Below are 14,321 nucleotides of genomic sequence, written 5' to 3'. Positions count from 1 at the left end.
GAGTGTTCTAATTTCATTCTTTTACATGTGGCTGTCCAGTTTTCCCAGCACCACTTATTGAAGAGAGAGTCTTTTCTCCATAGTGCATTCTTGCCTCCTTTGTCATAGATTAGATGACCATAGGTACATGGGTTTATCTCTGGGCTTTCTATCCTGTTCCATTGATCTATATTTCTGTTTTTGGGCTAGTACCTTACTGTCTTGATTACTGTAGCTTTGTAGTATAGTCTGAAGTCAGGGAACCTGATTCAGGTTCCGTTTTTCAGCTCCGTTTTTCTTTCTCAAGATTGCTTTGGCTATTCGGAGTCTTTTGTGTTTTCATACAAACTGTAAAATTTTTTGTTCTAATTCTTTAAAAAATGCCATTGGTAATTTGATAGTGATTGCAATGAATCTGTAGATTGCTTTGGGTAGTATAGTCATTTTCACGATATTTATTCTTCTAATCTAAGAACATGGTATATCTCTCATCTGTTTGTGTCATCTTTGATTTCTTTCATCAGTGTTTTATAGTTTTCTGAGTACCGGTCGTTTGCCTCCTTAGCTAGGTTTATTCCTAAGTATTTTATTATTTTTGATGCAATAGTAAATGGGATTGTTTCCTTAATTTCTCTTTCTGATCTTTCATTGTTAGTGTATAGGAATGCAAGAGATTTCTGTGCATTAATTTTGTATTGTGCAACTTTACCAAATTCATTGATGAGCTCTAGTAGTTTTCTGGTGGCATCTTTAGGATTTTCTATGTATAGTATCACGTCATCTGCAAACAGTGACAGTTTTGCTTCTTCTTTTCCAATTTGTATTCCTTTTATTTCTTTTTCTTCTCTGATTGCCATAGCTAGGACTTCCAAAACTATGTTGAATAATAGTGGTGAGAGTGGACATCCTTATTTTGTTCCTGATCTTAGAGGCAATGCTTTCAGTTTTTTACCATTGAGAATGATGTTTGCTGTGAGTTTGTCGTATATGGCCTTTATTATGTTGAGGTAGGTTCCCTCTATGCCTACTTTCTGGAGAGTTTTTAGTATAAATGGGTGTTGAATTTTGTCCAAAGCTTTTTCTGCATCTATTGAGATGATCATATGGTTTTTATTCTTTAATTTGTTAATATGGTGTATCATATTGCTTGATTTGCATATATTGAAGAATCCTTGCTTACTAAATTCTTTATACTATAGTTGGGTTAGTAAAAGGTTTGTATGATTAATAAAGAGATGATATGATTTCAGCCTTTTAAATTTATTGAGTTTTTTTATAGCCTAATATATGGTCTATCCTGAAAATTGTCCTAGGTGCAGTTGAATATGTATACGTATTCAAGTACGTATTCATACTCAAGGCTTTTGTTGGGTAACATGTTTCATATGATCCACTTGACCTTTTTGGCTTGCCAGCTTTTCAGCTCTATGTCTGAGATATGAGAGCCCATATGAAAACCCTAGGAACTCACCACTTTGTCATTTCTTGCACCCTGAGGTCCTGAGCTGGTTTATTTTCTTTTCTCCACCTTTCAGAGTCTTATGTTTATTTTTTATGTATTTATAGTCCAGGGAATTTAGTTGTACTCATCAGGATGAATAGGGTAAAGTGCATCTTCTCAGAAGCAAGTTCTCCTACTTTTCAAGCTTCTCTGTTATGGTATCCTTATCATCTTATACCCCAGCCAGATTAATCACCATGCCTTACTTTTGCTCTGACTCTTCAGCCTTCGTGCCTGTTTACATCATACATTGTACCTGGAATGCTCTTTACCTCCATCTTCCCTGCCCACATCTTACTCATTCTTTAAAAATCCAGATAAGTGAAACCTCCTGTAGAACGAAAATTATTTCTGATCCCACAGGGGAATCAAGCTCTGTTTTGTCCTTCAGAACTTTATCTATCATATATCATGCTCTGTTTTATATCTATCTTTTTCTGACTTATAAACTCTTTGGTAGAATGACCGTGTCTTGTACATATTTGTATTCCTTAGTGAGTACAATACAGTACCTTGAGCATTATAGAGAATAAATCTTTGCTAAATGGACAAATAAAATTTAATATGCTACACAATATAGATTTTTAAATTCAGTGTTGTTTATAGATACTTATTGAGCATCTATGATCTATCAAATCCTTTCAAAGACATTTCCAATATTATATTTTCTGAAATTTCTGTGATTTGAAATTTAAATATTCAACCTTTTAATTTTCACAGAATTTATTTTTTATTTATAGAGTGAAAGAAGGACCTAAAGAAAATTATATCCCTGATTAATTATCCCAGTGAAATTTAGTGACTAAAACCTCTGTTCTCCATAGATGTGCGATATTTTCTTGTCCTTGTGGGGGCACTGTAATCTTGGCTTTATATTTTATTATTTTCTGGGAATAGGGACTCTTCATTACCTTCCTTATAATATGTAATTGACTTCCTGATGAATTTGCACCTTGTTTTGTTTTCCATATTTTTATTTTGAAAAGGAAATACATTTACACAGTTCAAAATTCAAAGGGGTATACAATAAAAAGTTTCCCTCCTACCCATTTCCATCCCAAAGGCAATCAATATTGTTAGTCTGCAATATAGTAGTATAAAAATATTTTATGTATAATCAAGTATATGTATATTCTTCACTTGGCTTCTACCATTTTTTGTATACATAATACTCTGCTATTTTGACTATTCATTATGATATTTAACAATGTATAATGCCCCTTCATTTTACTTGATGCTTTTCATGTGAAATTTTATTGTATATAGATAAATAAATTATATAGTATATTACATGAAATTATCTTTATTAAACAAACTCCCTCATGAGATAGGAAAATAAAAGAGTAAATATTTACTCTCTGATAGAGCATTTTAAAACAAAATATTATTTATACTTAGTTTTCCATGAGAAGATAATCATATTGATGTAGTTTTGCACATATAATATATTCTAGGTCAAGTTGAGCTGTTCCCATTACCTCAAATTAGTAGGCAGGGAATAAGTACCTGTGTGCAGGCACAGAAAAAAGGAGGAAACTACAGAAAATGTTTCACTGTAAATCATAGGGTGCATGCAGGTGTGTGGATCAGAGATTGAGGCATAAAAGACAGATTGATGTTTTTCACTCTCTTAAGTTTGTCTGGAGCCATCTTCTTCTATCTGCTTCTAGGTAGCAAAAGTACATTTGGTTTCCATGCCCAAATCAAGAATAAGTCAATCCATGCTCTTAAACAGTAAAGGAAGATATGCTGATATGAAACAGGAAGAACCTCACCATTCCACAGATATTATCATATTATTTTTCTCAATCACCTGGTGAGAGATAACCACGGCTAGTGGCATATATGGGCTGGTCCACCTGAATCTTTCCACCCTTTTGAATTAAAAAAATAAATAGTGTATAAAGCTTTGAGGGGCTGTTGGTTGAAGTGACATCCCTTCCTTTGCCCTTCCTCCCTTCCTAATAGATGAGTGCAAAAGTACTTTGTAAAGGATGACCATACATGTATTTGGGAATGTATGTATCAGTGGGAGAAATAACATAATGGGAAATTCCAAAGAGTTTGACACCTGCTGTTTCTTCAGGGCATGCTCTTGAGAGCACTTTTCACATGATTTACTGTTGGAAACTGGTAACACAGAGTCCAAATTCTTACCAAGTGTTTGAATCTCGATTGTACCACTAATCAGCTGCTTGACTTTGGGCATGTTACCTAATCTCTCTAAGCCTCACCCTCCTTATCTTTGAAGTGGGGATTAATAGCAGAACCACCTCATAAGAGGTGTATTGAGTTAAATGGCATATCCCTATGCAAAGCACTTTGTACTACCATGACTCATAGAAGCTATTATGAGCAGGCACTCAAGAAAACAAGTTCAAGGACATTTTAACTTATAACTTCAAAGGTTTCCTTCAGCTAATAATATTTTTTGTGTTCAACAGAAAAATGGGTGCATCAGCACCACCAGATCACAGCTGGAAAGGAAGCCTCCACGTGCCCTACAATGTTGGACCTGGATTTACTGGAAACTTCTCTACCAAGTTAAGAGACTATTTTTATAATAACTCTCTTTAGGAGGAGGAAAGCTTTTTCAAAAAACAATTACAGAGGATGACTGAAAAGTAAAATCTACTACCAGCAGGAGACATAACAACAGGTTGAAAAGGGGAATACACATATATCCTCACAATTGGACAATTGGTCAATGCAATTATTGCCTGTGTGCCTTTAGAAATATTCAAAACAATGTCAGATTTAAAAATTGTGGGTGGCAAGCTGTTAACCAGCATTTTTAGTCTGTGTCCTTTATTTTTGCATTAGAAAAGTCAAGATGCACATCCATTCCAACAATAAAGTGAAAAGAATTTACAATGTGATTGGAACTCTCAGAGGGGCAGTGGAGCCAGGTAAATTGATCATTTGCTCAGCAAATATCGATCGGGCAATTCTTCGGTGCCAGGGACTGCTCTGAGCTCTGGGAATGTAAGGTGAACAAAGCAAAGCAACTCTTTGTCCTAATGGAACTCACATAAACACAAAATAGATCAATAGGAGGTAATTTTACATTGTGATGCATGTTGTGAAGAAAGTAAATGTTGGGACTAGATTGGTCAGATGACCGAGGTTGTTGATAAACTATGCATGCTTCAATTAAAGGACCGAGAGAGGAAGATCAAGGAGAGATGGTTTACAGGTGTTTAATCTGAGCTTTCTGGATTTCCTTACCGCATATTTTACCTGGAGAAATATCTTCATTACAACGATAAGTAACACTCTTAGAAAATTAAGATAACCGGAAGTTAATGAGTCCTTTACATGGTTTTTTTTTTTACACTGAAATGGGTGGAATATATATACACGTGATTTCCATATGATTTCAGATAACCTGCTCGATGATACATTTGAAAATAATCTTACTTTATTATGTTTGTTTCCTTAGGCACTATATGGTTATATTTCCTACCCAAACAGACAGAATTAAACTGAATATCTCTTGTGCAAGCAGCCAGGACTTTCTTTCAGGGATAAAGAATATTGATGTGCTTCCAATGAGCACTAAACAATGTACCACTGGGTATTTATTGAATCTCACTGAGTACATATTTTGTGCTAGCTCTGTGCTAGGCTTTGGGGATGGAGGGATTTTTTAAAAAGACACAGACCAGAGACATGAAGATCCCTACTGTTAAGTGTGGTAAATGCTTTTTTTAAAAAATCCTTTTACTTTGTTTTGCATGCAGGTTTTTCTCTAGTTGAGGCGAGCGTGGGCTACTCTGTTGTGGTGTGCGGGCTTCTCGTTGCAGTGGCTTCTCTTGTTGTAGAGCACAGGCTCTAGGCACTCGGGCTCAGCAGTTGTGGCTCGCGGGCTCTAGAGCACAGGCTCAGTAGTTGTGGCACTCGAGCTTAGTTGCCCTGTGGCATGTGGGGTCTTCCCGGAACAGGGCTTGAACCTGTGTCCCCTGCATTGGCAGGCAGATTCTTAACCACTGTGCCACCAGGGAAGCCCCATGGTAAATGCTTTATCAATATGAAAAGACTGCCCAGAAAGCTGGATAGGGGTGCAATTCCCTCTCCCTGCAGAAAATAGAAACAGATCATAGAGAGGTAGAATCTTTGAGCTGTACGTTAAAAACTAAGTAGAAGGATTAGGAAGTGGAGAAATCATTATTTGGCCACTGTGTTCTCTTACTCTGAAAATACTGGAAACATAGTGTAAATAGGTAAGAGAGAAGTAACAGAGAATTATATAAAGAAATGGATAAGGATACTTTTATACTCACTTATCATTACTTACATACTTATAATTACTGTAATTAATTGAAGTATACATTTGCTTATCACATTCATATTTTCTTCATACATCAAATTCAGAGCAAAGTGATACATTTACAAAAGTCTTCAGGAACCTTTGCTATCTTAACTTGAGTCCTGAGTGCTTTGTGTTTAGATGCTATTGAGTCATTTGCAATTTCCTCTATTCTTGACCTGTAATGGCAAGTAATTTTGCAATGATGCTTTCTAGACAGATATGTCATTCTTGGAGGTCACCGTGACTCTTGGGTATTTGGTGGCATTGACCCTCAGAGTGGAGCAGCTGTTGTTCAGGAAATTGTCAGGAGTTTTGGAAAGCTGAAAAAAGAAGGTAATGTAAGCAAAATGTAAAAAGACCATTTTTTCTGAATCTCAGTTTGGTCCTCAGTAAAGTGAGTATAAAAATACCACTTCATAGGTTTGTGTGAAACACGGCAGAGAGGTTGCATGCAAATTATATCATCTTAGTAGCATAGAGTACTTAGTAGTGCTTAATAGTAGATAGTAGCTTTCAATAACTAGCAGCTATATTACTTATGTTGGTTAATGATATTGTTTATTCATTTTTATATGTTCATTTTTAATAATTCACTTATTTATATAATAAAGTTCATATTACCTATATTTATATATTAAATTATAATCTGAAATAAAGGAATTATACTATTAGTGGTTTCTCTGGCAACAAAGAAGATGGAGATGGGTTTCTTTACTGGAGAGTAGACACCAGATTTAGGTCATAAGCCAAAGCGTCCTGGTCTGAGAAATGTGAGCTTCTTGGGATCTTCCAGCCTCAGGCCTCAGGTCAAGTACACCAACTGACTGAGGGCATGAAAGCTAATTCAGAAAAATGCTGGTCTTCCTGCTTAATAGGATGCTGTCAAAAGTTTGATGTCTGTATTCTCACACCCCCAGCTTTGATTTCTCTCACAGATTTGAAGATTATACTACTAGCACAGTTACTTCAGTCATTTTAGAATCTTCATATGAAACCCAAAATAAAATTGAGTTCAAATGGTTAGTTTTTAAAGTAAACATTACATACTGAGAACAGAAGCTCTACTTTGTTCACTGACCTTGCAGACAAGGTGTCTATGGGCTGTAAATATGATCCATATTTTTTTTTTTTTTTTTTTTTAGTATGCGGGCCTCTCACTGCTGTGGCCTCTCCCATTGCGGAGCACAGGCTCCGGACGCGCAGGCTCAGCGGCCATGGCTCACGGGCCCAGCCGCTCTGCGGCATGTGGGATCTTCCCAGACCAGGGCACGAACCCGCATATTTTTTTTTTTTTTAGCAACAATGAATGTGGTAAAAATATGTTACATTTGCCTGGTACTTACTCTCTCAGAGAAAAAGTGTTATCACGTGTTATCTATTTTGAACTCATAGGAGGAGGGATATGTTTAGCTATTTCTCTTTTCATTTTACAAATAAGTTAACTGAGGTTTCCAGAATGAAGTAATTCACCCAACGTTTTGTAGCTGGTGTGTGGCAGAATCAGAGAACTAGGGTTAAAATTCAGATTTCTGTCTCCCAGTCCACAAAACAGTGATGTCACTCTTTGAAATCAAATGTAAAGGTGCTCTATTCTTTTTTCCACACGGCTATCTTATTTTTTAAGAAAATAGAACTACGGAGACCTGAATTTACATAGCTTGTGAATTAGGTTGTGTTTCATAGTATCACAAAAAGTTTCGTAATTTTGCCAGAAGATTTCTGTGGTAAATACAAAACATCACTATGACAATTACAAAGTATGCCAAAAGACTGCAGTGATGGGGAATAATAATTAACAGGAGATTTGAATAATGCTATTAATATACTTAACAAAAATGAAGCACTGGACTCAACAGCTAGAGGGATATATATCCTTAAGCACAAATGAAATATGTACTCAAACAATAACTTACATGCCTGGAGCACTTGTTCAGTGCTATATTTACAAATATTATTCCATTTAATCCTCCTAACAATCAAGGAGTGTTATCTTAACTCTGCTCTTCCTGGTATACAGGTGAAGAAACAAGAGGCCTAACAAGTTTGAATAACATTCCCTTGGTCATACTGCTAGTAAGTGAAAGAACCAAGGCTTGAAATAAGATCTTTCTTTAACTTCAAGATCAGTATTTATAACTCCAAGCCATATGACCGTCCTAATGAATGGTGTACTTCTCAGCGGCAGCAGACACTAGTGTTGAGAATGGAGCTTCTGTTGACTAATTCTGGCAGAGAATGGAGTGAAATCACACAACCAGCTGACATTGAACAATTGTTTGTGTGATGCCAACACAGCATGGAAGAGTTGTAAAGGATTTTCTCTCAGTTGTATTGTCTCAGAGCACAGACCACATCCAGCACTTTCTTCTTTCACTCTAGGCAGCTGCAGACCACAGATGGCTTCCTAGCATAGGCAATCATTATAAACCTATTAGAATATTTTATGATCTCACAGGATTTTTACCATGTCTGCATTTCCCCCTTTTTCAATACAGATGTGCTCTTTTGTATTGACAGATTAGCTTTAAAATCTTTCAAAAGGAAATTAAGTAAAGATTGTCACCATAATTCACCCTTCCTAAACAACCAATGAATTTTTGCTGTTGTTACTCTGCTGGGCATGCTGGGCATGGTGATGTCTTGGCAATATTATGCATTTTCCCAGCTTTTATAAGTATGCACATATATTTCAGGATGGAGGCCTAGAAGAACAATTTTGTTTGCAAGCTGGGATGCAGAAGAATTTGGTCTTCTTGGTTCCACTGAGTGGGCAGAGGTTAGTTGATAATTCGATATAACATACATTTTCATAATAATAAAGCAGTTAGTATTTAATTCACAAGAATGTAAGAATAACTGGTCAATCCAGCCAGAAAATATTCAAACTTTTTTCCAGAAAGTCTGAAGCAACATATTCTTGTTCAAAAATCAACAATAAAATTTTTTTCGTCACTTGAGAACTAAGTGTTGTTTGAACTTTTTTTTTTTTTTTTTTTTGAGGTACGCGGGCCTCTCACTGTTGTGGCCTCTCCCGTCGCGGAGCACAGGCTCCGGATGCACCGGCTCACGGGCCCAGCCGCTCCGCGGCATGTGGGATCTTCCCGGACCGGGGCACGAACCCGTGTCCCCTGCAACGGCAGGCGGACTCTCAACCACTGTGCCACCAGGGAAGCCCTGTTTGAACTTTTAAAACCACTTAATGTCAATTGTGGAAATAATTTGATCTTCGTTGTCTGGGAGTGTGGTAGTAGCTAAATAAATTCACTAGAAACTGGACATCATAATAAGGTATAATGTTTTAACTTTTTCAAATTAACTCCTAAAGCTAATTACATTCAAATATTCCTTGAGCTTGTACTGTCTTCCTCATATCGTAATGACCTACTCTAAATCATGCTAAAAGTGAAGTGGAATGCCCCACCACAGAATATTTACTAGGCTCCTTGGAAAGTAATTTTACCTGCCTGCATTGTTGGCTTTGTGTAATAGAAGTGTTACTTGTAAACATATGCAAAATAAACATTCCATTAACTTCTAGTCATGCTATAAATATTTACTTGGTTCCTATTATCTAAGAATTATGAGAAGCCCTGTAAACTTCCATTTTCTCTGGGGTAGGAAAAAAAGTAGTGCTCCTGTAGACAAAGATTCATGCTGGCATCAAGGAGAGCCTAAATATTTTGAGGGTGTGATTTGCCTCTTTCATCTTATTTTCATCACCTAGAGCTGTATGTTTTTTCACTTTATTTCTTACAGTCAGGACACTTAGAAAATTGCTTGTTTTGGAGATTCATAATCCACTTATATCAACAAAATCCTGCTATACTTTGTCAGTGTTTTAAAGCTGAGAAAAATGTTTTAAAGTTTTGACGAGTAGGTGGTGTCATAACACAGGAGAACTTAATTTGACGGATTAAACCACAGTGTGGTTAAGAAATCAACTCCCGGGCTTCCCTGGTGGCACAGTAGTTAAGAAGCCATCTGCCAATGGAAGGGACACGGGTTCAATCCCTGGTCCAGGAAGATCCCACATGCCATGGAGCAACGAATCCCATACACCACAACTACTACGCCCATGTGCCACAGTTACTGAAGCCTGCCCACCGCAACGAAGAACAGCCCGCCACAACTAGAGAAAGCCCTCGCATAGTAACTACCCACTAAAACCAAAGAAATCAACTCCTTTTCCACTCACTGTATTATGAATGTGGATAGTCTCATCTCAAATTTTAGTCTTAAAAACGTTTTGCTTGTTATTTCTTACCAGTGACCTTTATTGAAATTCTTTCGAACATATGCTTGAAAATCTTACATGTCAAATTTGGGGTGAACTTGGGCCAACTTAATTCAGAAACCTCCATACAGTAAATGTAGATGTGCGTTTTTTTAGAAAGGGGTTATTCCTATTTGTTTGTTTATTTATTTATTTAATATTATAGGAGAATTCCAGACTTCTTCAAGTGCGTGGTGTGGCCTATATTAATGCTGATTCTTCTATAGAAGGTGAATATTATTGGTTTCAAAGGAAAATATATGATCTTGGTAGTAACAGCAGTTTAGTTCGTAAGTTATGCACTAACTAGGAATGCAAATCCATTAACAAGTGGTGAGGGAATTTGCTGCTGGTTTGTCATGCTCATGGCAGCTGTGAGCTCTAGGGTGCTGATTTGGGCTCTCGAAACAACACTCTATAATTTGTTTGTTTCATCTGGCAGATTACCTTATCTATGGTAGGAATTCAGTGAATATCTCTTAAATGAATAAGTCAGTTATGGAACTAAAGATTTCTATGATTTTAGAATGGGGTAGCAAAAAGGTATGATTTAACTACTGTCATCATAATATCATGCACACAAATTTTGAAAACAAATGCTGATTTCCCAGATTTCATCTTTCACCAAGAATTTTTTCTTCTTAAATATTTTTTCCTTCAATTCAGCAAATATTTACTAAGCACCTCTCTATGCAGTGTACTTTCCAGGATTTCAAAGGAATTAGGGGTTAGTAAAGAAGAGTCTAGTACTCAAGAGTTTAAGACTCAGTATGGATGATAAAATAAATCAGTCTAGGATTCTAATATATGCCGGTACTCTCAGAAGGATATTATCAGACTGATCTTGGAGTTCAGAAGACATAATGATAGCAACGTCAGGAAAGGCTTGAGAAATGAGATAGGCATCGAAGACAGGCCTTTTAGAATGGATTTGCTTTGATAAACAGAGATTCAAACTAAGGGACAATCTCAAGTCGATTTTCAAGAAACTGAAACAGTCCATTTTCACTCACTATACTGTAGCCCCGCACGAATCTTTCTGTCCCTTGACCACATGCAACTTCTCAGCCGTTGCAACTGCTGTTCTCTGTACTGAGATTGCTGTTCGACACACCATCTGTTTAATTCTTATTCTTACAGTCTCCCCAGGAGTGTTATTTTTTTCTGGGAAGCCATCTTTGTAGCACTCACCACTGCTGTTATTAAGTAATTATTTGTTTTACAAACCCTCTCCCTTTCTAGACTATATTTTTCTGCCAGGAACAGGCAGGATCCTACTTCTTCATTCCTGGATTCTTAGTGTCTTATTAAATAAATGGTGTTTGCAACAAATGAATGAAGGGTGGACTTATAGAATATTTTCTTTAGTTTATTAGTAAATCTGCCATGTGTCAGAAATAGTTGGAGCATTGCATATAGCTGGAGGCACATTGGCATTTACATTTTCTTTTTTTGTCCACGTATCTGAGCTGCACTGTCCCCTAAGTTAGTTCGTGCGTTTCAGTTATCTTTTCTTCCTTCCTCTAACTTTCCTTAGTTAGCGGCTCAGGGCTTGGCCTTATTCCCGGCACTGCTACTCTCTATTATAGTTATGTGACCTCAGGTTGTTACTTTCTCACCTCTCAACAGAGTTACTAAGAGCACATATCTCAAAGGCTCTTGTAAGGGCAAAAGAAGTTAATATTTGCAAAACTCCCAGACTTGTGCCTTGCACAGGGTGAATGTTCAAAAATGTTAGCTTGGATTATTATTATCTTTATTTATTTATTTACTGGCCGTGCCACACGGCTTGTGGGATCTTAGTTCCCCGACCAGGGACTGAACCCTGGGCCCCCCACAGTGAGAACACAGAGTCCTAACCACTGGACCACCAGGGAATTCCTTATTATCCTTATTTAAACACACATTGAAGATGAAACACCTTTGCCACACAGAATAAGTACATCAAACATATATTCTTCAAAAGTAGAATAATGTTCTCTCTATTGCTAGTTTTTTTTTTTTAAGACTTGATTTTAATGCATTTTTTTAATCTTTGATTTTTCTGTTTACGTCATTCCCTGGTTTAAAATGCTGCATTGTCTCCCCAGCATTTTCAGGATCAGGAGCAAATAACACACTCATTACTCTGTGATTGGAATACAGCTTGTCTCACTTTGTTTTATATTTAAAATTGTATTAACTGTTCATTTTTCAAATAATAAAATAAGTCATCTATTAGCTTTCTAATGTTAAAATGCAAAATTTACAAAGAAAATTTCTACTGAAACCATTCTCAAATAACCCTCTCTTCAAAGGAACCACTGTCCTCAGTTTGAGGTGTTTCCATCACGTTGACATTCATATGTAGAATTTAGCCCACACAAAGTACCAACCAATGTTTAAATATAAACATTTATTTAACCCAATATTCCTGTGAGGTGAGTAATTTTATTATCTCTCTTGTATAGAATATTTGCTTGGGTGGAGTAGGTGAAGATGTGGAGAGGTGACCTGAGGTTGTTTCATGTGTGGCACCAAGCGTCATGGTGAGGATGAATTTTATTGAGTGATGAATTGGAGAGTTTTGATCAGACTTGGGTTTTATTTATTTATTTATTTTTGGCCACTTGTGTTGCGGGATCTTAGTTCCCTGACCAGGGATCAAACCCATACCCTCTGCGTGGAAGCGCATAGTCCTAACCACTAGACCACCAGGGAATTCCCCAGACTTAGGTTATAAAGGGATCATTCTGGCTAAGGAGTTAGGAATGGTCTTTGAGTGGAAGAGTAAAATAAAGAAATGAAATAGAAAACAAACTATCTTGTCTTTCAGGAAACTACACTCTGAGAGTTGATTGTACCCCACTTATGTACAGCTTGGTATACAACCTAACAAAGGAGGTAAAAATAATTACATGGAATTTTAAGTTCTACAAATGATGTTTTCTTGAGGTGGCATTATTATGTTAAACATCTGTGTTGTTTTATAACTTTTGCCCATTTCTCCCACACCAATCTGAGGCAGTCTATGGAGAGCATTGCGTCTACCATCTCCATTTGAAACCGAGAAAACTGAGCCCAAAAAGCATTAGCCACTAGAGTCACACAACTTGTTCAAGTAGCTGAACCAGGACTTGGTCCTGCGGTTTAACTCCTTAATTTTAAAACTGGTTTTTACTCTTTAATATAATGATACCAATTAACTTAGGACTCTGGAAGAGTTGACATTTCTAACCGATTGAGAAAGAGAATGTGTGAAAAACCAGGTGTTGACTCCTGGGACACAGACTGGGTAAGACCATGTACCCAATTCCTGATTTCCTGCTGTGGGCTTCAGTCCACTGAGTTAAAGTTATTGTAATTCTGACAGCAGCACAACATACTAAATCTGGCAGAGAGGTGGTGCCTGAATTTCTATAGGACCAATAGGCAACTCTTCATTTTAATTCTCCTGCCCCATAAAGCCACCGTTCCTAAAGGTAGGCATAAGGAATGTTTTGCATGGCAGATTTTTGCTGTTACTGCTAATTACCTGATTTGAACTGGAAAGGATAAAAAAACTTGCTTATTTAACAGAATTACCAATTGAAATGTAATTACCATGAAAGACAATTATTTCCCTCAGATAGGGATTTTAAATAGATCCTAAACATATTGTTAAGGTTTGGTTTCCCAAGCATGGAATTTAATTTATTAACATCTCCAGTAGGAATAGAAAAGTTTAATTTGGCACTAATCTATTCATGTTGTTACTTAAGATCTCTGTCAGGTGCCTGCAGTTTTACAATTCCCATGAAGTGTATACAAAATTAAATATCTGAAACATTGTGTCTCAGAGAATTCCCACCATTTATGTGATTTGAGGTCAATGCTAAGGAAGCTTCACAGTTATATTTGTTTACCAGGTAGATTGGTGGCACCCTGTGACAAATGCAAAAACACTACTTTCTAGGTCAAGTTTGAAATTATATGATGCTTGACAGTTTTGGATTTTTAAAATTCTGTTTTTGTTTGGGGAAGGTGATTCGCGGTATTTCAAATTTTAGTGATAAACTGTGACTTTAGTAATATATTTCTAAATACATAATTTCAAATTCATATTACTTAAAATAAATGGAGTGGTACTGTCCCTTGTATCAAAGTTTTGTGTAAATTTGTAAGCTTGAATAAAATTATCTTGCTGCTTTATGTATTGATATTTTACGACTTAAGATGCTGACATAACTTCTCTCTCCCCAAGTTTATATAAATTTATCTGTGTTCCCATCAACCTT

At 36.6% G+C, this 14,321-nt stretch overlaps 1 protein-coding gene across 1 annotated transcript in view; it reads left to right on the top strand.

Annotated features, from left to right (window-relative positions):
• The window catches only part of LOC307181330 (glutamate carboxypeptidase 2-like), a 64,173-nt gene that overhangs the window by 37,114 nt on the left and 12,738 nt on the right, over positions 1–14,321 (top strand). Inside the window, exons 8-13 of the mRNA XM_079946617.1 lie at positions 3,925–4,023; positions 4,304–4,389; positions 6,006–6,125; positions 8,486–8,568; positions 10,232–10,295; positions 12,881–12,948. Coding sequence (XP_079802743.1) covers positions 3,925–4,023; positions 4,304–4,389; positions 6,006–6,125; positions 8,486–8,568; positions 10,232–10,295; positions 12,881–12,948 — 520 coding nt within the window. The remainder of the gene's footprint in view (positions 1–3,924; positions 4,024–4,303; positions 4,390–6,005; positions 6,126–8,485; positions 8,569–10,231; positions 10,296–12,880; positions 12,949–14,321) is intronic.

Source organism: Stenella coeruleoalba (genome assembly GCF_951394435.1).
Source record: "Stenella coeruleoalba genome assembly, contig: scaffold_287, whole genome shotgun sequence".
NCBI lineage: Eukaryota > Metazoa > Chordata > Mammalia > Artiodactyla > Delphinidae > Stenella > Stenella coeruleoalba.
This window is presented reverse-complemented; position numbering and strand designations above follow the sequence as displayed.